Source organism: Gymnogyps californianus, chromosome 7 (genome assembly GCF_018139145.2).
Source record: "Gymnogyps californianus isolate 813 chromosome 7, ASM1813914v2, whole genome shotgun sequence".
Classification (NCBI taxonomy): Eukaryota; Metazoa; Chordata; class Aves; order Accipitriformes; family Cathartidae; genus Gymnogyps; species Gymnogyps californianus.
Genome location: NC_059477.1, coordinates 21,330,682 through 21,355,474, shown reverse-complemented (window position 1 = coordinate 21,355,474; position 24,793 = coordinate 21,330,682). Strand labels below are relative to the sequence as shown.

Here is a 24,793-nt window from a genome sequence, read left to right as displayed (position 1 = left end):
ATAGCTCCTGTGGAAACTGCTTAATTATCTACTATGCACAGGAAAAAGGGGAAATGCGGCATATGTCAACACATCAAAGAGCACACCAGAGCAGTGAATAAAGATCACACCACAAATCAAAATGAAGTAGCAAAATTTATGTTAAGTGATTTCCACTGGTGTTTAATACAAATTTCAGGATGGTTTGTTACAAATTTTTAGTCATTATGAAACAGCAGAATCTGCAGATTAGCACAGACAAGCAAAAGACAAAACAGAAACAGTTTCCAATACAAGAAACTTCTCCCTAGTGTCACTAGAGTTCCTGCTGTCTCCCGGTCTGCCCTGCATTTTGGTTGTCCTCTTCAGATTCAGTGGATTTGTAGATATGTCACAAGCATCTGCGTTGGTTTTGCTGGAAAAAACCCAACATTTTTTATATGAGTTAATTGTTACTGACTAGATACTTCAGAATTAGTGCAGGAAAAAAGGTCAGTCGCTTTCTTTACTTTATAGCTGTCTTGTACTTGCTTAAAAACTAAGCAAGGTCTAAACCAGTAAGTACCATTCTCATGTATCCCTGTACATAAATGTAATGCAATACCAGTGGAGATGGGCAAAAAGTACACACTATTGATAAAGCAAGCCAAAGTCAATGAAGCCAAAGCTCAATTCTAACAAGATTATCTTTCTCTAATTGCCATTTGTGTACATTCACAAGTCTGCTTTACCAGCATAAGAAGTCATGCTGAACAAAAAAAAAAAAATTGCAATTAACAATTAAAATGTTTAGTATTTATATAATGTGTACTTCTATAAATTTATATAATTAAAGATTTCAGGTACATATCTGATTAAAGAAGTAACTTCAGATTTCAAAAGTGAAACTTACAGCCTTTTTCTATACTGGGCATGCTTTGTTTGCAATACCCTAATTTTTCTTTCCCTCAGAAATTAATTAACAATAAGCCATCTTAAACTGCCTTTCCTGTATAGTTGTCTGTGTCTTCTTTCTTTTATTTCAGTAGTTCTACTTGCCTTTCTTTTGCCAATACTGTAGTATTAGTTTTCCCAACTAATACAGATAATTTGCAAGTATTTTAAAAACATGTCCTTGCTTAGGCTTTTTGAAAACTTAAATGTCACGAAGCCAAAATACAGAAAGCCCTACTCAGATTCAAAAGTTCTTGTCAGGAACAATGGCTTTGTCCATTTCTGCTTCTATCAATCTTACAACTGTTCAGACTAGTTACAGTTCACTCTACAGTGGATATTCTACACTTACAAATAGTAGCTGATCTTATTATTTCTAAAACAGGCACCATTATTCTAAAAGAGGCAGCCAAAACTTATGCTGCAAGGAGTGGAAGAGAAACAGCCAATTTTGCTCAAGGCCATACGAGAATTCAGGGTTTGGTTTCTTCTGATGTCACATTTTTGTTAAACTAACAACACAGCATATTAAAATCTTGCCAGAATCAACATATCAGTGTGAGAGCCAAAGTAAACATTTCATTAGCCTCTACACATGGAAAAATCTATATCACACACATGAATAAGACTGCATGATGCTCAAGAGCTTATCATCACCATCACGCCCCTGGAAAATTCTACAACTGAATATGCTTTGTACTAGACTAAGAGCTATGCATACTCAGAAGTCAGGATTAATAGCACAGGGTAGCAACCTAATTAAAATATAAGCAGATACTTATTTACATTTCCCATGCAGATGCTATAGTCTCTTAAGACTTAGGGCTTGAAGAAACACAGCTATGTTTTAGCCTTTGATTTATACCACAAGAGTTTTATTGCAGGTTACAATAATGCCATTGCTAACCAAAGCTTCCTAAGCCACTTAATTCATAAAACAGTATCTTACTCTAATGGGAGTTTAGAAAACACCAGAAATGTGGGATCAGATCCTACCTTCAAAGACCCTTTATTGCACCTCATTCTTGAAACAGATTTGGGTTTATGGAAATTAAGCAGGTCCCTCTTCTTGTCAAAGGGGATGAAGATACTTAGCATCTAAATTTAGATAATTTATTTTTTTCTAGAAGACAATCAGTTCTACTTAGCTTAGCAGCTAACAACTAGCAAAAAAATGGGTTGTCAGCTGTGACATGCTTACCCTTCAGACTAAAACAAAAGCAAGAAAAGAGACTTTGAGAGTGTCACTATATTAATGGCACTCAAAACTGCATGCATGTTATAGATTACATGCATTCTATATCCTTGTTGAAGTAAGAGATTTATTTTATTCATTCACCTGTTTCTTGTCCTCTCCTCCTTGTGGCTAAGTGATTGTAAAATTGCATTTAAATAGCAGAAGTGGCATCTTTAAATACTAGCTCAACAGCCTCAGTATCATGGTCTGCATCTGAAAACAGTGTTTGTATTTTGGTTTTCTTCTTAAAAGCACTTGACATACTAGTGTAGTCCTGTCCTTTTACTGTCTCTCCACAAGGTCAATACAAAAACATTGTGTCTTTTTTCTACGATTCAAGCCCCAAGAAAGCAACCTCTCTCTGTAAACAACAAAAATATCTCAGGTGCCATGTAGATGGCCATTTTAGTGTGATTACATTACCCCATAACAACAGTAATAAAATGTACTCTGGACTACTCTTTTTGCTCCTCCCTGTAACATATCTGACATGTCATAAAAATAATGCTTGTATTTATCCAGGCAAATGTTAACTATTTGGTTTCAGCACTGTTTTGGCATTTCCGTAATTCTTTTCTACATGATGTTCTGTTTACAACCTATGGCACTTTAAATATAATATATGTGTCACTAAGCTGTTACAGAAACGAGTTTGGCATGCTTCTCAGGAGCATGTAGATGGAAAGTGGAGACTTCAGAGGAATAAGTCAGTCACAGTGGACGACGCCAATCACTGACTAATCCGATACCTATGCATATCACATGCAGTTAGTATGAAATGATAACTTGCATGCAAATCAGAAAGAGATTTTGTCTTCATTATTTATGCACCAAGAAATTTCCCCCCAAAGAGGAAACACAGTTGCAAGACACACAGTGGTTAAGAGAGACATGACTGAGAAATTAAAACAGCACAGCTTGTAGTGATAGTGAGAACAGATACTCTGTTTCTCTAAATCTCTGAAACAAGTATGCTTCAGTCTAAAATTTTTTACATATTGTGAATTTCAACAGGAACAAGATACATGCTTATACTTATTGACTATTCATATTCAAGGAAGTAAAATAGTGCCTGGTCACAGTTATGAATAGATTAATGCATATCCCTTTATTGCATATAAAGCAGAAGTCAGAAATGCTTTTTTTTCCCCCCAGATCATTTTCACACACATACATCTACAAAAAAAAAAAAAAAATCAGGGAAAGGTTTTCAGTTCAGTATATCTCTCCTTTTCAATGGCTAACGCAAGATTTATAGGAAATATACGTACTCAAATTTGCTTCAGTTTCTGCAGTTCATGGTACAATTATCTATAAGGGTGCCTTTCGGTGGTTTCTTCAGGCTTATTCAGAGATAGCAGCAATGGTTTCTGGAACTTGCTTTGTATCCAAACTCGCTGCATTTTCACTTTTTTCTTCCTGTTTACTTGTAATCGCCGATCAACTAAATTCTGTACTTCAGTTAATCCAGCCAAGTTGAACATGTTCCATACCTCATCTATTTTCTCATATGAAGAATTATTGTAATTAAAAAAAAAGACATTTGTAGAATGTAGTAATTAACAACCTGCAGTTCAACCAAAGATGGAACTAAATCTGTTCTGTGATTTGAAAGATCAAGGAAACTGCCTGTAAGAAGTCTTTTGTTAGAAATTCATTTTCACAGCTCTTGATTTATATTACAGTAAAAAATGTTATGTTGAGGCCCAAACCACATTGGTTATTACTCATGGCATTCATAGATCCCCTTTCTTTCCAAGGGTTCAGTATGCCAGAGTTGAGGAAAACAAATGCATGCCATTTGGTCACTGTTCACATATTATTGAGATAAAGCTATTTCACCTGCCAAATGACAATCCACACATTTATGCCAACGTAATTATCTCCTCCTTGTCAGCCACCACTGGAAAACTTTAAGCTTTTTTGTCATGACTAAGCACAAAGCAACATGTTTAAAAACTGAGAAGGCTCTTTGAATTCAAGTGATTTCCCATACATGTCCCAGATCCTCCTTGTCACTTCTAAAATTACTCAGGCTGGGATAAATCCTGATCTATCTCTATTGCTTAACAGTCTAGGTTGCAGAGGGTAAAAAAAAAAAAGTATTGTGATGCTCACTTTCACAATTTCAAGTAGTTGGGCTAAAATATACCAGTCTAAGCTGACTGCCAACAGAACCAAGTGAGTGGACAGGCAAAGAGCAATAGAATCCATAATCAGGAATGTAAGTTTAGCTCCTGCAGAAAGAGCAGCCTCACAGCTCAGACTCACCAACACAGCAGAACAAAATATCAGAGCACTGCTACCAACTGTCCTTCCAGGCATGTTTATCTCAATTTTAAGAAAGAAATCAAGTACATTTTTAAATAACAGAATTTGAGCATACCACTAGACACAAGATGCTTAGACAAAGAGAAATTTCCAGTGATGTCTGTAAGCAATCTTGCACGACCCCAGATGCAACAAGTGTATACATAAAGGGAATTATTTTCTTACAACAGTTAGCTTTGGGCTTTGTAAAAGCAGAGAATTAAAAAAAAAAAAAGCCAATAAAACCTTCTTCAAATTTCTGTTCTAAGATAAGCTTTTATAACCCAAATTATCTTGAGAGACACTGAACCCTTTCCACAAAACTATACCATTTCATACCTTTGGTAAAGAAATATACTCTGGTTCCATCTCCTCGTACATAAAAATTTTCTGACAAGCAATGACCTAAGAAATTAGAGCAGTAATGAAAAAGGATGTCACTTTTTTTTCAAAAAAAAGTTAAAATGAACAGTGAACTACAACAGCATTCAGGAATTACCTTTTTTAAAACGAAGTTGAGCTCTATCGTATCTTCCATAGTCTCGAAATAACAACATTCCTCCAGGTTTCAGTAGTTTAGCCAACCTATTAACAACCCCTTGCATCCTTAGAAAATAGATGGGATACTGGTGAAATTTACAAACATAACGGGTTTTTTCCAGATGGCTGAAATATATATAGATTTCCGAAACTGCAGTCAGAAGATGTGTCTATATTTACTATAAAAAGGCCAGGCATTAGTGAACAGGAAGACACTCTTTACAAAAAAAGCATCTAAACCAAAAATTTAGAAGGAACTGTAAGAGAATACAAACTGGAAAGAGAAAAGGAGGCCCTTTTCCTTCACTTCAACAGAATTTCAAGGATGGATTAAAACACGGGTTTTGAGTATATGTGTCACATGGGTCAGGCAGATAAGAGACAAACAACGAATGAACAGTCAGCTATGTGCATTGGTGAGCTAGACTGAGCCTTCTTGCTGTACGTAGCAAAATCAAGGGCCTGGAAGGCAGACAAAAACTTACCTGATTTCTTTATGGAGGTACTGATTATACACACAAAATCAGTATCTCCACACCTAATGGTTGAGGATGGAAAGAAGAATCTGAGTAGTACCTCAGGAGAGGAATCTGGCAGAACTCCATCTGGAGATATCGCTAGTTAGAGGAGGAAAGTCTCCATCCTTCAAAATGCTGACAAGTTTGTGAATCTTGGTGGTATCTAACATCAGCTCTTCCTTATCAAGATTACACCAGCCTGCTGTATGTATGATACGAATAAGTACCATACACAGTACTCCTTCCCCTTCACTAGACCAGAGCATCTTCATTCTCACTTTTTAACCATACCTTGGAGCTTGTTATAAATACATTTGCATTACTCTGCAGAATACATTACTAGTGAATAACGGCTTGGGTTTGCCTCACTCTTTCAGAATAAACTGAAGGACTCAGGTTTTCCACATTTATGAAAGACCACAAAAGGCAGTCTGCAAGGCAGAAAAATCCATTTGCCTAATTCAACTCTTCCTCCCACAGGGAAGCAGATAGACCATGTAGAAGATGTGGAGCCAGAGTGAATGCAAAATGAATGGAAAGGAAAGGCACGGTGCTGTATCTGAAAAGAGCTAAAGAAGAGTAAGTCCTACTTCACTATACAAAATCAGCATACCATTACTGTGTACCAAGAGAACAACCTTACACCATCCCTGTTTCTCAGGTGGCCTTACCCCCTAGCCCCAAGAATGTCAGAACTCAAGCACTAATGCAATTTGGTCTTTATGCAACAGCAGTGCAGGCATCTTACCTTGATTTTTAAGGGACAGAATTAGGAGGTAGTTCAGCAGAAAATAGTATCATATCTCCAAACAAACAAACAAGAACAAAAAGCAGCATACACTTTATAAGCTTGGAATTCCCTTAGAGGAAGCCAAGTGCTTTAAAAGTTGTCCTCTTTGCTCATGCTTAACACAGGCAACCAAGTGTGCTGCCACAGACAGAAAAGGCAGCACCACCTAAGAATAAAAGATTGTTCAAGATAGATAGTTGTGTACAGAATTACAGACTTTGCCTATATAAACATGTTTTGTGCACACAGAAAAAAATGTACATGCACAAAAAGTGAAAGTGCTTTGAGACATCTCATCCTACAGGACTAGAGCACGTTAATTATACAGCTTGAACAAAGTTTAATACCTTTCAAATTCTGCAGCCAACTTTTAGAGGGGCCTTCTAGCAGGATTGAAGTGTGTTAAAAATGGGGTACCAGAGTAGCAATTATCAAAAACTAAACACAATAGCCTGAAGAGAAATCACTAAGTAACAATTATGCTCAATACAAATGTGTCCCTCATGTATATTTTCCAGGTCTCCAAAGCATGTAAGTTCTGCATTATCATTCTCTTTGTTTTATTTTTCATTTCCCACTTTCATAGTTTCCTGAAAAAAATGTATACTGAGCAAGATTAATCTGTATTACATTTGTCTTTATGCAGTCATTTTAATTCTATGAGATGACAGTAATGACTAACAAATCTTTGGAAAGTGGGTCTTACAACACAGATAATTATACAGAAATCTTTATGTGTGTATACACACACACACAGAAGCATCCATGTCAGCCTTTAGATGCTGACATGGGGAGAGGGGGGGGGGGGGGGGGGGAAGACAAATACATTCTCAAAAGACTAATAGTAAAAGATCCACAGAAATTCTGACAGAACATCCGATTACTGCTTCTACAGGCAAAGCGATTGAATGAATGTGTCTCTATTGTCCAATTTCTTCCTGGCAGCATCACCACAGTTACAGAGATCTGAAATCTACTGCTTGAATTGTTTTTGAAATCTGGACCCAGGCTTTGCATGACTCATGTGCTCATCCATGAATAAACAGGAAGGAGCAATATCCTATATGGGAAAGATTTTTCTGTAAAGCTAATCATTAATAACTTAGCCAGGGAAACAGTTCTCAGACTTAGGCAAATACTGTTGTTTGCCAAGCCCATTTTAATGACATTCTTAAAGTAATAAATGTATTACCACACATACAGAATGTATTTCCCTTCATATGATCTAGTTAAAGGAAGAGTCAAGGAGTTTAACTTACATGCCCCCTTTTGCATTTTTCCCATTAAAAAAAAAAAAGAGCATTTTCACAATCAGCCAGCCTTAACAGTCATAAAGTGTGGTTCATTAGACATTGGGAGGCATTAGTAACAAGGCTAACAGCACTCAACATAACACTAGGCATGAAAACTAGATCAAGTTTTCTTAATCCAAACAAGACACAAAATTCTGAAATTCTGCATTTTGGTTTAAAAGGCCTGCATGTAAGCATTTGTGTGTGGCTACATCAGCAACCTAAGTCTTTATCAACATATTGTAAGGTGTTAAATCATGAATGTTTGGTGTTGATCACTAAAAATAATTTCCTTCTAGAAGACTAGTGGTCTGGTTTTTTAATTTGTAATTTTCCTGAATCAGTGTCACTTTTAATAGGGATGTATTTAGTTACAATATACCTCTCATATTTTGATAGAGACAGGAGGCTCACTAATGAATTAGCCTGACCAGCTTTTCTCTTGAAGCCTGAAAATGGGAAACAGCATTTAAAATACCTTGTTTAATATACATTGTAGCTTACTAAATAATAAATTAAAGATTCATCATCTTCTTTTGCTATTCTTGAAAACCTCCAGTGATAAAAGAGATTTAACCCATTTGCTTTGCCCTTTAGTCTTCATTTACCTGTCAGGATGAATAGTAGAGAGCACAAAGACAAGGAGAATGACATCCAGGATTTCATCTGGAAAAGGATAGGGTAAAGCATCATCACACACATCATGAACAAAGGCAGAACACCAGGCTGAATTGTAGGACGAATGTGACTGTCAGGAAAAAGATTAAAAGAGGCACAGAGAGAACAGTAGTAGTTAATACGTTTACTGTGACTCAATAAACTTTTTTTCTTCAATTATTCAGCATTGTAAAACATCTCATATAAAAGCCTATTCTGTCTGGTATCTTACTCAAGCTGAGAAGCAAGCTCACTGATGGTATTCATTCCTCTCTGCATAGAGTAAGACTTTGTTCTTTGGAATATTGAAAACTTCAGTTAAAAGTTGTCAAAGCCATCACATTCTTTTTCATGAAGACGGCTTCCTGGCAGCCTCCTGAATTACAGGCTTATAAGGTACTCTAAAGCGAGCATATGAATTACCTTTACCAGCTCCACTGCTCCTGAAGCAAAATCACAACAGTATAGAAAGGTTCCAGGTGTATTGCTAGGAAAACAAAACCAACATCAGTTAAAAAATTATCATTGTAAAAGATGAAAGTCTACATCAGTGTTCACGGAACTACAGAGGGTCCTTTGGGGTTCTCCACAGGTTTGATCAAGCATGCCTTATTGATATCTAGCACATGGAAAGCCACATAGGTTGTAATGAACCAACAGGGCAGACAAATTCATAAGAATACCAAGAGGTAGTTAGTATAAAAAGGAGAATTATAGCCTTGTCAGGGAAGAAGTAAAGAGGAAAAGAAAAAAGGTCACAGAGGGCTGTCAGGATTGATGACAATGTCCTGGTGTTGTATTACCTAAATGCACACTAATAGGTCACATTTTCTTACAGAAGCACTGCATTAAGTCTCTATCATTAGCCCATGTATGCAGTTTAATTAGCAATACGATTTGGGCAGGGGTGGGGTGTTGCAAAAGTCATTCACAGTTCTGCAGAGGTTTGGGTTCCCATGTGCCACCTTGCTGTGCTTTTGATTAGATTAAGCAGTATTGGTTGTTTCCCTCCATTATCCCCTTTGTTTTGTAAGCCAAGATGAATAAGAATTTCCTGTAGCACTGTTTTCCCTTCCTTTCCCATCCAAGACTAAGCCAGCCGCAAATTTCCTCGTACCATTCATCAGATACTAGTAACTCTAGGGAGCAATTTTTTTCACCTCTGAAAAATTCATTTAAGAGAAACTGAGCAAGCCCCTCAAAACCTACTGAGGGATGACCTCATGGTCAACTCATGATCAATTAATCTCTCTTTAAAAATATCTAAGATTTTGGACAGACGGTTTCTTTAGAAAGGGAATCAATAAACTCTGGCAGTGCCCATAAGATCTCACAGTACAAACAGCTGAGTTAGTGACCTCTCTCTGAGGGCTCAACAGGAGAACCCTTGTGGACCAAAACATATTCCATCCTTGTTGCTGAGCAAAACTTTCATCAGCTCTGTGCCCACCATGAGAGTTGATGAGTTTAGGTATTTATCATGGATGAGGACAAGCAGCCAGGCTTTGGACCCAGCCAGTCCCTTGGGAAAGGTTAAGCTGATTACCTAATTGACTTGTTAGGGTGTTATTTCAATTTTTTTAGAGCAGAATAGGATCTATGTAGAAAGTCAACTTAAAACAAAGACACAGCTTGATCTGGATGGTGATTTCATGATGCATTGTATTAAAAAGCAGTAACTTAAATTTTAAGGGGGGCAGGGGGAAGCAGTTTATAAGTTACATTACAAACCGAAGTGGAAAATTTTTTTGTAGCCAGGGTACACTCATACTTGACACATTGGCTTCTTTTTATACGCATACAAAAGGCAATTTTTATATTATTAAATTCAGAGTAAAACCAACTGTGCTATAAAGCCAGGCCTGCTAAGAGATAAGAGATGTTTCCATCAGGTCATATACAAGACAAACATGTGAGTTGTTCAATGTACCAACCAATGTGATTGACTGAAGGATTTGCATAAGAATAGAGATTTCCAGGAAAAATACCTAACGAGTGGATTCTTAATTATCAGAAATGCCAACCTATGACTAATGCCTCCTGTGAGGAAAACACAAAAGTTTGTCTCATCTTTTTTAATACAGCCACATGATCGTGACATCTTTTCCCTATATAGTGTTACTTTCCAAACTTTTCAGATGAAACAGCGCTCCCCTTTCATTACATGCTGTCTAAAGCAAAGCATTTGTTGTGGGATGAAGATGCATCGCTAACACTAATAGGTTTCATGTATGACCCTGGTGCATCACTCAATTCCTCCTGCTCTCTGTTTCCATATCTGCAAAATGGAGTATTTTTGTATAGTGGTGATGCTAGCAATCAGAATTCATTTACAGAATAACGAACTGTGCTGTACTCAAGCTCTTGGAGGCATGAATAAAGAGAAATCTATTTCAACCCTTGATACATACACAGCCTTTCCAATAAAACCTTCCTGCCTACACGGAAGGGAACGCATGCTGTCGTAACAGCTTTTTCTAAAAACAGAAGCTAAGTGGATTAAGATGCTTCAAGGAATTAAGTAATGCAACACAGGACTTGTGCCTTCCTTGACACTAAAACCTGAAGCAATACTACAAAATGTACCAGCCAAATTCAGAAATAATACAACTTCTTACCAGCAGATCACATGTCATTACCTGCTGTCTCTGATTTTGGCCTTTTCAAGAGATATCTGGTAGCTTTACAGTGACATATGAGACAAGAGAATATTTCACCTGCCTGAGATTAACTACAAGAAATCAGTCTGAATGTACCTGAAGACAAACCTTGTCAGCAAATATGGTCCCTCCAAGACTAGGGTTGACCAGTATGAGGAGTATCTTGTACTGATGCTACCAACATTATCTGTGGTCTGCAAGCAATCAGAATTTCAGGGCTGTAAAACAGTCCACTCAACACTTCCTGCAGCACTGGTCTAGCACCAACATTTGAAGAAAATGAAGATAAGAACAGAACTTTCATATTTGAAAATCCAGCACTACATACCATAGAACTTTCAAAATAGGAAAGACACTGTTTCCAGCACCACAACCAACCTAAAATCAGAAGAGAAACAAAAAGTTAAAATAAATGAGCAAATGAAACCTCGTATTTTTTTATTTTTGTCTTAAATTAGTTGGTAGGTAGGACCCATTAGACTTGAAGGTATGTTGGACAGAAAAGGTATAAACAGCTCATATCACAATTCTCAAATCACTTCTATGATCACATTTCTCCTCAATGTCTTTCTAAAGTTAAGAAAGAATTCATCTCTCAAACTGCATAGGAAAATGCAATATTCTTGTCCAATTTCACCATTTGGCAAGAATGCATCAAGTACTTGCACTTTAAGAGCACTTTAAGAACAAAGCACTTTAAGACATAACTTTCCATAGGAAATCAGAAACCCAACTTCCAGTGAAAATGGAATCTGACAATCTAGACCTAAATTCTGATTTGGGAGAAACTTTAAAGGGAAAACAAAGCCCAGATCCTAGGTTTCTCTGAAGGTTTCTGCCATAAATGAATGTAGTATGTCAAATTCTAAGTGTTTACTTTCTTGATACTTACTAAGCTTCTTTATTAGGCTTTTGAGCAATTAAGTAGAGTTCTATATGATGGGTAGAACATTTGCAGTGCATTACCTCTAATATTCTGTAAGTGGCATCACTACCAGGGAAGGATTCTAGCCTGCCAAGTTCTTCTCCACAGTTTTTACCCTGAGAATTGTCAGTAAGAGATTTTGCTTGGTTTTTATTATATACATATCCTTGTACAGAAGTAGAACCACCTCCATAATTTTTCTTCCAATATTTTTCTCCTTCCTCAAACATTTCATTTTTGTGTGAAAAAACGTTGGTACTATTTGTTTTTGTGTGTTCTGAAGATCTTTCTTCTGTTTTCAACTCTTCTCTCCTTTTTTCTGGAAGAATTTCTGGAAACTCCAGAAACAGCCAATTGCGATCCTTGAAAAAGTTATTTTTATGAGTCTTGTAAAATTCATTCCAATATTTACTGGCTTCTCTCTCATATTTATCTGAAATTAAAACAAAACAAAAACTTGGTGAAAATGAGCTTAGCTACAAAATACCGGAAAGCAACACGGAATTTGGACCCCAAATTTACAGTTTAAAAATCTGTAGTTTCCCACATTGTACACATTTAAATAAAAACATAAGGATTTTGAGCCTTACCTTAATCTGTGCTCAAAATAACTCCCATGAGGGTTTAATTAGATTTTATGTCACTTAGGATGGGGCATACAGACTTTCTGCATCACCTTTTTTTTTTTTTTTAAAATGTAGTGACATAATAGAACAGCATCACCAAAATATGCAATCGTTTCTTAGATAAGCTTTCATGTCTCAAATTATAAAAGCAATGCATCTTTTCAATTCAATGTTCTCCATGTTCTTCCTATTTAAGAAATACTAAGCTGAAATTAATTTCATGATTTATGTAACTCTGAACAATTGCAAATTTGTTGGTAGCTAGCCATCTCTCAAAAACCCATCAATTAGAAATCCAGTTCTGTGAACTGGAGTGATAAATGCCACTGCATAGCCAATAGACAGTAATTCATTCTTAACCATTCAATAATGCAGTTTTGACAGAAAATAAAAATACAGTCAGAAGCAACATACTGGCTTTCTTACTTTCAAAACACTTCAGAGAGTCTTACAATAGACTTTTGTGTTAACTTTCAATTCACAAAACGTCCTAACTGAATGTTAGAATGTGAAAGAATACGACTGGAAGGGATTTCACCCAGTCAGGGAATTCATACCCCTTCTCCACAGAAATTTGTCCAACTTGTTCTTAAAATACCACCTTTCCTATAGGTCTGACAACTTTCTTCAGTAATATATTACAGTCCTTCAACATCTGTACAGTTAGAAACCTTTTCCACTACCTAACCTGAAATTTCCTTATTGCAATTTAAGTCCAGCAATTCTTGTCCCATTAACCAAGCAGATAAAGCAAAGATTACTCACTTCTCTTTGCAACACCTATTTACTTATTTGAAGTCTTTTACTACATCTCCCATAAACAATCTATTTTCTACATTGTCTAAACCTAACTCTTCTTTTTTCCACAGAAGTCATGACTTTTAGACTTCTGACCATTTTCATTTTTCTTCTCTAGATTCTTTCCAATTGATTTACTACTTTTTGGTGCTGTATTCTGGTAAAGGCATTATCAACACAGAGCAAAAGGAATATTTTACAAGGCTTACAGGCTGTAATCCTGTTTATAACTCCCAGCTTGCCATTTTGCAACAGCATGACACTGCTGATTCAGCTAGTGATTCACCACAACCCTCAGATCTTCTTCTGCAAAATGACTACCTAGCCAATTGTTCCAGAACCTAGTATTTTTTTCAAGGAATTATTCCTAAGCAAAGTATTCTGCATTTATTTTTAGCAAATTTATATCTTTCAGATCCCTTTTTTTTTTCCACCGTTTGTCCAGATCTTCCTGAATCCTAATCCTGTCCTTCACCATACTTGAAACATCTCTTCACTTAATATCAAGTCTCCCATTTCCTGAGGTCGCTAACGAAAATACCAAGCAGAACTGGACACGGAACAAAACACTCCTCTGCCCAGCACAGCCTTCCATCCTGAAAGGATCTCGCTAGGCATTCATTCACCCAAAAGCAGTTTCATTAGCTCTCGCTTGCCTAACTTGCTTATGAAAATGTCAAGTAAAGCAAGTCAGAAGCCTGACTAAGGATAAATTTCAGGACGTCTGCTGTTTTTTCCTTATCCCCGGGGCTTGTAACCTTCTCCAAGAAGGAAATTAACTTGATTTTACATGATTTATACTTGAAAAATATTTGTTGGCCAGTATTCACCTCCTTTGTTCTTCCAAACCCAGTGTCTACAAGCTCTGGATTATCTCTTAGAGCATTTTTCCAGGAATTGAAACTAATTATCTGACTCTTCTTTTTTCCCACCTCCCTTTTAAAAAAAGTAAATATTCTCTTTTCTGCTTTCCCAGTCATCCATGTACTCTATGGATGTACTCTGTAACCTGTTCTTTCTCAGTACAAGATCTTTCCTCCTCCTCACTAGCGCTAATTGTGCTAGCCACTGGACTGCAGCTAACCCTTTCAAAGGAAGGCTAATAAAAAGATAAGAATTACAGCTTTTTCAATGTCTCTTTTGTTGATGGTTTTCCCTTCCTCATCCCTCCTAAGTACCAAACCCAATCTTTTTCTTGTTTTTTCCCCTCATTCCCAAAGCATTTACAGAACTGTTTCTTGTTACCCTTGACGTCTCTTACTAAGTGTACATCATATAATATGTTGCCTTTTTTATTTTGTCCGTACTCACTTACACTGGCCCATTAATTCTTTTAATATAAATGCACAGAGTAAATATATGGTGCATTTCTTCTACTACTCTCATTTAAATCTTAACATACTATTTCCTAAATCGCTACAGCTTTTCAGAGATAAACAATCCTGAGAATTATCATTAGAGGCACAGACAGGCAGTGGGAAGTGGCAAGGAGGTGGCAGAATGCCTTGTCCTAGAAATCTGCATAATTTTTTAAATTTAACATTTAATACACCCAGTTGTATTATTAAAGGGCAAGACCCAGCCATGCAAAGTAATTGTACAGATCTGTTTTATAATGTAAGTGCAGAGTTGATTGAGGTCATATATACTAGATTTCAATAGTGCAAGTTGCACATTCATAGATTGCTCAGCTTCCGTATAAAAAACAAACCTTCTACTCAAAAGGTTCTTAACTCAGTATCACCCCTTGTTATAGTCACTAGTTTTGTTTTCTACAAGTCTGCTCAGAACCCTTGTACTTAAATTCCCATCAAGTTTTCCAGATTTTAGAATTGAAGGAAAGCAATGGCTAAAGTCAGCCTTTCAAATTGTATTAGTATGGTATTACATAGCTTCAAGTGAAAGAACACTTTACTTTCCATTCTGTCACTGGTCACTCCTGCACCACTGTGTAATAACCACGCATGCAGTGTTATTATCAATTTTTTGTTCATTTTGTATATTTAAGTAGCCTGACTACTACATTTTCCAAAGCATGTAAAAATGACAAAACTAATAAACGTACAACCTTCTGAGACAAAAAAATCCCTTACTTAGTCAACTGATTTTTCTCCTTAACAGAATCTTTCAACACTAGCAGGCATGCCTGAGAAGAAACTGGTCATGCTAATAAGTAAATCAAATTCCTAAAGGTAGTATCATGAGTTCATTCAGTTTAACTTCTCTTGTTTTAACGAGGCTCACCAGAACTATTCTATTTTAGTGATACAGTAGTATTGTCAAAATCTGTGTTGTCTTTTTCCCCTTACTGTAGTTTCCAAGGCCCCAAAATAACTTGCTTGTTAGCTTCAGTCTAGTTCACTGTTTACACAAATAGGCCAAAATGTACTTCCACTTGCAGAATGAAGCTGGAGCTTCCTGAAGGAACACTATCAGCAGTGCTCACCTATTCAAGTTCTAAACAGAGGGGCATTCATAGGAAATGTCCTTGGATGCTCATATTTCTTGGCAATAGACAAATGCCTGATTATTCCATTTCTCATCAGCACAAACTAAGTTCTAATTGATTGCAGAAGAAGAATGAAAGGTTCCATGAGCCACATGGTTATACAGCTTACTTTTCAATTATGAGCTCTTTTTCAACTTTTTATACAAATCAAATGAAAATATTAGATGTCATTTTTGAAAAACAAACATTGTACTCCTGTATTCAGATAAAGAATGCAAGAGGTAACAGAAAAGGGCAGGATGACAATCCCAGAGCATTCAAAGTGATGAAGGGTACACAATCCAAGACACGTTCACAGGTAATTCAAATAAACTCCAACATGTGCCCTAGTTACATCAATGAAACTGAGCACAGGATCATAATGACACTGTATAATTTGACACGTTCAAGACACACTAAGTAAACTGAGGCCCAGGACATCCAAGTAATTGTTTTCAGAATATCTTTCTAATAAAGGAACAAATTAAGAATCCAGTCTTCTATGTTACTATCAAGTTGATACTCCAGCTTTAGCATATATAACTATCCTAGAGTTTAGTCTAGGGTTTAGTTTGCCAGTTTGAACCTAGAGCTATCATTCTTCAGAAACACAGAATACATTAAGTTTCCCTTCTGAAGACAGGCACGAAATTCCTTAATCATTTACAGAGCAGACTCTGCATGATGTATTGGAACACGTTCCACACAAAGTGAACACACTGCTTCCTGAAGCACTCCCAGCTCAGCCTGGCCAAGGCAGCAAGCTGGGACCAGTGCAACTTTCATGGCACTTAACTGAAATATGGTGCAATGTACAAACACTAGCTCTCTAAACAGTCCACAAATTATTAAAAAGCATTTGAATATCATACATTGGAACTTTCATCCCCAGCACCCTAGCTGACTGCAAATTCATTCCCTTTGATGAAGTAACAGTCCTGTGTAGTAGTAGTTTTATTCCAAAGAACTACAAAAGGAGCCAGCACTTGCAACTGCACCATAGTGATGTACTTGTTTTACACAGAGCCTATTGCCCCCCCCCAAATGCAAAATTGCACAAATAAGTAACTGAATTGCTGGAAAAAACACACTTTGAGACAACCTTTTGAGGCAACAAAGGAAAAAAAACCCCAACCAACAAATTTAGACAAGAGAATATAGAAATAAAAACAGTGTTCCTGCATTTTAAAGTATCTTTAAATGCTTTAATAAATAGCATTAAAATAGGAATTTTTAAGCCACTATGAATTCATTACCTTGGTCTTCCCACTGGACTTTCACAAGTGAGTTCTCTGCCGCTTTTTCCTTGGCATTCTCCTCTTCTTCTTGTGACCACTGCATGTGGTCCCTGCAAAAGGCAGTTGAAGAACCAGCCTCTAAATAGGATTTTCCATAATCTTTTTTCCCAGGGAAAACAGCCACAAATTAGCTACACTGTCTCAAATACATTTTCTTTTTAAATGCAAGCAAATGACCACAAGGAGACTGACAGTTAAAAAACTAAGTTTCAGTGTATGATAGATAAAAATTAAGTTACTAGTTAGGTAAAACTCAAGTGATTAAGAAAAACCTGCCAACTGCAAAGTGGCTGAAATAGCATGCATTTTTTTTTTCTTAATAATGGGATTAACATATATCTTGTAAATTGAGTGCATTTATAGGAAAGTATTTTGAGTGTCCCATTGGAATTGTGTTTAGCTGGATATAATAATAGACCTTTCAACAAACACCCTAATGCAAGAAACTTCTCACATTACTAATGTTTATGATGAGGAACAAAGGTCATTCAGCAAAGGAATCAGCTGTTCCTGAAACAGGGAGCATAATCCACCTATTCAAGTGGAACAGGTGCAATTGATGAACAGGATTTTACTTATTTGGGGAATAGAGACAGGAAACATTTAGAAAAAAGACGAATGAGACATTCCTAAGAAAAGACAAGCAGTGCTGCAATGGTTCCAGAGTCTATGCTATCTATATTTGTGTCAAGTGGTTAACTAAATGTTATATTAATCCATTAAATGGTCACAGAACCAAGCCAAGATCTGACCCTGATGACTAAGCTGCCTTCCCTGCAGATTCTGTGTTTGGATCAGGCCACAATGGGGAGTACCCAAAAACATGTTGCTGGCAGCTTTTAAAGCAAATCAGCTGTCCCTCCAAATTGTCCAGTCTGAGCAGTTTTAGAAATCAGATAATATAATTCAAGTAATTTATTAGATCCTAATCCTACTGAAATCAATTAACTGAAAGCCCATGACTAAAATTCCATTGGTTACTATGGGAAAAGGAATAAGGTGCCAACTTGAAAAGAGCTGATTGTCTCTAAAAGCTAACGAGCATCTTCCTGTTCCATGCTTGGTGACATATAGGTAATTTAATTCTTAGACCTTCACTGTTCCTCTTTTGTTAATTCTGGGAGACTAATTGGTATGTATTTGTCTGCTTGCCTCAGACTTGATTTCCGCATCTCTACTGAAATATTTCTCATTATTGTCCCCAGCAGGTTGCCTCTCCCCTTCCTGTATTTGTTCATATACCAAATGTTCCTGTGCAGCGTCAAGGCTCTGACAGACGTACTGTAGTAGAATAAAATTGAACGACCGAAGCATTACTCGGCAGCCATCCTCTTGGTAAGACTTGCTTCCCTCACTGCTATCACCTTTTTTGACCTTGCCTATTGTAGCAAGCTGAAACCAAGGCCTATTCAGATGGCAATAATATCTGTCAGAAGGGCTGACTGTATGACTTGCTGTGGTATAAGCTTTAGCCAATCAATTTTAATCCTTCATCGTGTGTCTGTCAGAGCCCTGAAGGGCTCTACACACAATACTATGTGTGCCTGAAGTCCTCCATCTTCATCAACAACTTTTTTTCCTTTTGTCCTTCCTTGGAAATTCATAAAGCTGAAGAAGGATCTCTTGGCTCTTTCCTAGAAATTTCTATATGGAGGACCCCAAACAACAGGACTGCAGCAGTACTTCTTGATCAAAATCTGCAGAAGAGGGGACATAGCATAGTTCTTATGCAAATTATTTACATAGTTTGGATGCTTCAAATAAGGCAGCTCCTTCAGCAATACAAGCTGGCAGGAATGCAGGATACAGAAGAATTCTAAGCACAGCAGTGTTTAAATACAAAAGTGTTTTAAGCTGAACATTGACAGCAGCAAAGCAAGCTATCCATTTTAACCACACCAGGAACTGTTAACATGAGTAGGCCTGACATGCTATGCTGACAAGCAATGCTACTTTCAGTTCAGCTTATTCAACTTATCCCTTTTCAACTTGTTTGATAACATAGGTTTTAATTATTTCTGAAAACTAACATGTGAAAACTATGCCAATTACTAACCTGAATAGAAGCAGACATTTTTGCTCCAATGTTTAGCATCATTCATTACTTCTCTCTCGAAATGACAGAAAAGCATCACAGCAAATATCTAAAGCATTAGTTCCCAAATTTAATTTGCTTAGTATTCCTAGCAGCAATGGTAGCAGCTCTTGGCTCCCTGCCAATTCACACCCAGGCAAAGAGAAGGCTGCCACTTTATGAAGTACCAAAGATGATGAGTGGAAAACAAAAGGACATAAATCCTCAAACATCAATGCTAGGGAAGATGTATCTCCTATGCTCACCCTGCATGATCTATTTAGCTCAAGCACCACTCATCCTGATCCCCCTTATCTCCCTAGTGAGAACCCTGCTGGTTCAGCCAACTTTGGATCCAAGGACCTCCCCCCGCTTCATAGCCAGGTTCTTGATTTATCAAGATCTTCGCAACTTCCATGCAGCCTCCGCTCCAACTCAGTTTCACCCGTTTTCCTTTCTGAGCTATGTGGATTCATCTGCAGATCCACTTTCTGAGCAACCCTCTTCCTTTCAATCCCATCTTCACACTCCATCCCAAGCACCTGCATCATAGTTTGATAACTCTATTAGACTGTCACCAAACGCTAGCAAGAAAAACTGAAGCTACACATGATCAGTTATTTGGAAGGAAATGAAAAAATGAAACAAAACTGACTTTTGTTGAGGTACAATGTTACAGAAAAAGGGTGGCTTTTTTCTTAAAATGTTTTCCTACCTAGACTATATAGCCTGCACTTGAATCAGCATTCACACAAGTAAAGGATTTTTCCACCTAGCAGGAGGCCCCGAGTCTGGAAGATGCTTAAGAACTACACCGCAAACAGATTTATGAAACACAGAGATAAACTTTACACTCTTTTAACACAATAACCAGCCAGCTTCCAGCTTCCTTGACCAAGGAACTTACATAAGTATAGATAACCCCAGATTTGGCCTTAAGGTGGTATGTGTCGGGCACCATGGCTTCGGGACATCTAGTTTAGAAAACAGTAATAGGTGACAGATCTATTTGCGTATCTTACCTCACGAGTTAAGCCCAAATTTAGAGACTAAAAAGAGTCATGAAGATATTAGTTTATTAACCAGAAGACAATCTTCTGTGTCATATTCTTCTCTTAAGACCTTTTTATTCATCAGAATTTTATTAGAGAAACTTTTGAAATAATTTAGATTAAAAAGTAAAATGGACCAATTAACAAATAAAATGGACTACTAAAAAGAATAATAATTTTAAAAAACCCAGCAAGTTGGAAACTTCATTTCAGAACAAAAGCTTGTCCAATAACTTCTCTGACAGTTGCCAGCAGGGGACACCTCTGAGGAAGGTATAAGAACTGCAGATTACTTTCATGAAGTAAGCGTAAGCCCTGAAAATTGTCATGTGTTACTCCTATGTTATGTTACCCATTGGTTATCATTAGTCGCATCCAGTCGCTTTTCTAATTTTGCTAAATCCTTGCTCTCAAAAATGGTGTGTGGCAGAATTCAAAAATATATTTTAAAATTATGTAGAAAATAATTTCTTGTATAGCTTCTAAATTCTCCACTTGTCTTTTCATCAAATATTCCTTGTTCTTAAGTTATGAACTATAGGACTGAAAATTCCTGGTCTTCCAAATATCTTAGGTAGATATTCTTCTACTTTCTAAATAGATTTAGATATTCTTCTATCCTTCTAACACTTCCTATATTGCCTACTGTTTTGTATTCATCTCCATTCCATGGTCAAAAATCCTAGCCTTTTCAATCTCATTTTTCCCCACTGTGTTGACTAGCATTCTCACTCTTTTCTGAGCCCCCATTAATCATAAAAATACCTTTTAGAGATGGAGATGTACTGCTGCAAATCAGGGCAATTCTTATTCTTGTTAACATTTACATGTTAATGTTTTCTCTGCTATTATATCACTTATTTATGTTAAGATTCAATTTACAAATGTCAATTTTTTTGACAATTGTGCACTGTATGGAAATGTCTGCAGAACTATCTGTAACATCTTCAGTACACCTTTAGAAGAATACAAGTAATTTACATGTTCTTTTTGAAATGGTGTCAATTTTAGAATACAGCGTCAATCCAGTATGCAACATTATTGTACCTAACTAGTACCTTTCTGCCATTATAACATGGGCTACTTATCCTCTACACTTTCTGTCTCCTAATTCATTACTGACCTATACAACATTTTGCCTTTCATTCCACGACTAACTACTTGCTCAGCAGCTTTTTACACAAGTCACTGAGAACTCGTAACAGTCAGGTTACTTGTAACAGTCTCAAGTTCTCTCTAGCGCTAGCTTTCAACGTCTATTCTGGCAGTCCATTGTTATATACACAGCTCACCCCCCCACCCCCCCAATTATTCATCATACTAAATAATATACAAAAACATATGAAAATCAGCCTTGAAGAAACATCTCACCACATGTTATGCTCAAAAACCTTAGAAGGATCAGTTAAAATCCGTGATCCAAGTGGAACAGCTGGTCGTCTACTACTTTGGTGCCTCTGTTGCATCTTGCTTTTCCTCAGACATAAAGCAGAAAGCCTTATAATGAAATTCATTTTGTTCAGAGACCTGAAAACACAATTAACTCAAATTACAGTTTTGCTGTAACTTAATTGTTTATGTCACTTACATGAGAAACTGGTCAAATAATCAAGCACCAATATCAACTTCAGTAATAATCTTTTACTATATCAATTTAAATGCTTTTTAGAAAATAGCAACATCTCTTCAGTGTGCTGAAAGCCCAAATAATCCCAAAGCAGGCTACTGGAATGAAACGAGGTAAAAGATAAATTATTTGGTATCATTTCAAAGTCCTATCAGGCGGGGGGGGGGGGGGGGGGGGGGGGGGGGGCGCGGGGAGAAATACATAGTAAAAAAATAAACCAAGTTTGACATTGTATCTTTAAAAAGACAAGGAAGAAGTGATCAGTAAAGAAACCACTTGTTCTAGTGGGTACATACTGTCACTGAGATTGACATTTTTCACCCCACTCACTAGGTAACCACCTTCAAAAGATTTCATTCTAGAACTGTGACTGTGGTTTTACACTTTTAGATAGGAAATGAAAGATTTTTTTAAAATGTAAACATTATGCACCAGAAAGCCTTCCAAAATTTCTGCCATGTATTCTCCTAATCCCTGTTTAATGTCCTCTTTGAAATGAATGGTTTTAAATGTTAAATTTCTATTCATGCAAATTATAAAGTGCTTGAGATTTTTCTATTACATGTATAATTCTCTCTTATATTGCTATATTTTACTTTACTTGGAATCTCTTCATACAGTATTAATAAGAAAAGATAAGAAGTGTGTGTAGCTAGTACCAGCATTTTGTCTTGCTGGGTTTTGGGGTCTTTTTGCATATTCTTGTTAATGTAAGCTTTCTAGGAGATGAGTAAAACAAAATACTCCTCCTACTACTTTTACCCTGATGTGCCTTTATTCTTTTTTCCTTCAACTGCTCTGCATATGACTTTAAAAATTATTCTTAGTCCTATTTTTTTCTTGCCCTTTTTTTTTTTTTTTAAAGTGCTTTTTCTGTATAAACCACACATACAAATTTAATGCACTGGAAATACAACACATAATTACAAAAGAACAGGCACAGTTTAAATAAATACAGACATTATTAGAAAACATTCTGTGCAAATTGGTTACAAAATGAAGATTTTTATCTTGAGGAAAACAGTACTATTTGATCAAAAGTCTTGTACTGTTAATAAAAAAAGATTAATTTGTACACATCAATACAAAGCCTGGCAAAGGAATCACTTCAATTAAACGAACAATTCCTCATTGAAGGTATACTTTTGAATAAGTCATGCTTTAAAAAGGGCATTGCTTATTCATTTTAAGCCTATGGGGGGGAGGGGGGAGAAAGATTAAAATTTCCTTTTATTTGTCAAAGATTAAATAAAATAGGGTTTGCCTGTTGGCTGTCAATGCCACATAAAAACACTGATAAATTTTGGCTGCTGGGACTGCAATGTTACCCGGATACGGGGCATCACCATACAGTGAAAATGTAACGTTTAGTCCTACTAAAAAATTGAAACCTCTTCTAATGTTAACGAGTTTATTATGGCTTTTTTTTTTTTTAAATGTGGCTCAGCAACTAAAACAACTCCAGTTTATACTTTAATTACTACAAAAACTGTTCATGCTTTGTTTTTGAAAATATGTATGCATTTTTCATAACATAATGCATAATTATTAAAATATATGAAATATTATTAAATAATAATTATGAGATGAAAATTAGCACACCATGACAATTTCTGCAAAATGTGTAATTTACATAAAGGCAGTGTTCTTGAAAACAAAAACAAACAGAAAATCCCCCCAAACCCCAATCTGGTCTAAAATTATTACTATTAAATTATAGAAATGCCTGGATAAAGATTCCGTGATTACATTGCAAACTGTTTACAAATCCTCTTCCTCCTTCAATCATTCAAAAAGACCTGAGATAGTATCTTGTGTTTCCTGTGCCAGCACTGATATTCAACATAAAATACAATGATTCAGCTGCTAGGCTAGTCACATAATTTTTCTTGGCTTTCTAAATATCTCAGTAAGAACATGAAAAGATGCACAGATGGGAATTATAGTCAGATGACTAAGATGATCTTGCATCAGTAAAATCCAGAGATGCAGCTCTTTTTATGAGAATGTGATCCTTTGAGTGATAATTGCACAATTTTAGCTGATAAATTCTGAAACATCAAGAAAATGCAAGGAGAGTGGGGTGGGTGGGGTAAGTTTACTGTTGCATCCAGTGTTAAATGTGAAGGAACTCCTTGGAGACACGCATGTATACCCCTGAGAGTTAGAGTTATCCATAGATCATGAGATTAATGAGTGATCTGGCTACTGGAAGTTCAAAAAGCATCTAAATGACTTGGAAGCCTAAATTACATTTTCAGAAGCAAGTCATTGCTCGATTGTTTCTCTAATTGATTTTGTTAATGAAACAGGCAAACACCCTTTCTCTTTGTCAGATAAGATGATCATACCCTGAAGCCATGACAGCAAGAAATGTTGTTGTCTGAAAGAATTAGGAGTTATTTCCTTGTTCAGAGCCACGGTCAGGAAGGCTTTAAGTTTGATTATTAATCAAAGCAATTCAACCTTCATCTTCAAGGGTATTATCATGAAACTGAATTACATTAAAAATGCCTATATTTTGTGGCAGCATAACTATTCTTCAGCAAAAACTTTAAAGAAACAACGGACTTGGTAACCACACTCAAAAGCAACATGGAAGATTCTTTTCCCTGTGGAACACTGCCTTTTAGCCTTTAGAATTTTGTCATTGTTACAAATACAGATTAGGTCCTCAGTTTAGTTGAGAAACTTTAAGAAAAATAGCATTAAACTCCTCCCCTCCACAAACAATCTAACACAACACCTTTAGTACAGCTTTTTGAAGGCGGACATGTAGAAGGTATATGCATCGACTGCCAGCTAGACCTGAAATAATACATTTCTAATTGATGTTGGCATTAAAACCTCTGAGCAGTCACATCCACAAAGGGAAAACTAGAGATACAGGAGAAAAGAACTGTTCTAATCTTGATTGTTAAACAACAAATTACACATCAAAACATATGTAAACCACTTCATTGATGAACAAAATCCTTGAGAAGTATCA

The 24,793-nt window shown here is 36.4% G+C and overlaps 1 protein-coding gene across 5 annotated transcripts in view; it reads right to left on the bottom strand.

Moving 5' to 3' along the window:
• Window positions 1-287: 287 nt before the first annotated feature.
• Window positions 288-24,793, bottom strand: part of METTL8 (methyltransferase 8, methylcytidine) — a 29,269-nt gene continuing 4,763 nt past the window's right edge. For 4 of the 5 annotated variants that reach the window (XM_050899586.1, XM_050899587.1, XM_050899588.1 and 1 more), the window contains 10 exons: window positions 21,549-21,704; window positions 17,010-17,101; window positions 11,883-12,274; window positions 11,245-11,294; window positions 8,680-8,743; window positions 8,208-8,347; window positions 4,959-5,065; window positions 4,799-4,864; window positions 3,421-3,647; window positions 288-394 (listed from right to left, as the gene is read on the bottom strand). In XM_050899586.1, coding sequence (XP_050755543.1) covers window positions 3,457-3,647; window positions 4,799-4,864; window positions 4,959-5,065; window positions 8,208-8,347; window positions 8,680-8,743; window positions 11,245-11,294; window positions 11,883-12,274; window positions 17,010-17,101; window positions 21,549-21,704 — 1,258 coding nt within the window. In that variant the 3' untranslated portion in view covers window positions 288-394; window positions 3,421-3,456. The remainder of the gene's footprint in view (window positions 395-3,420; window positions 3,648-4,798; window positions 4,865-4,958; window positions 5,066-8,207; window positions 8,348-8,679; window positions 8,744-11,244; window positions 11,295-11,882; window positions 12,275-17,009; window positions 17,102-21,548; window positions 21,705-24,793) is intronic. The other variant, XM_050899589.1, reaches the window with a different exon arrangement.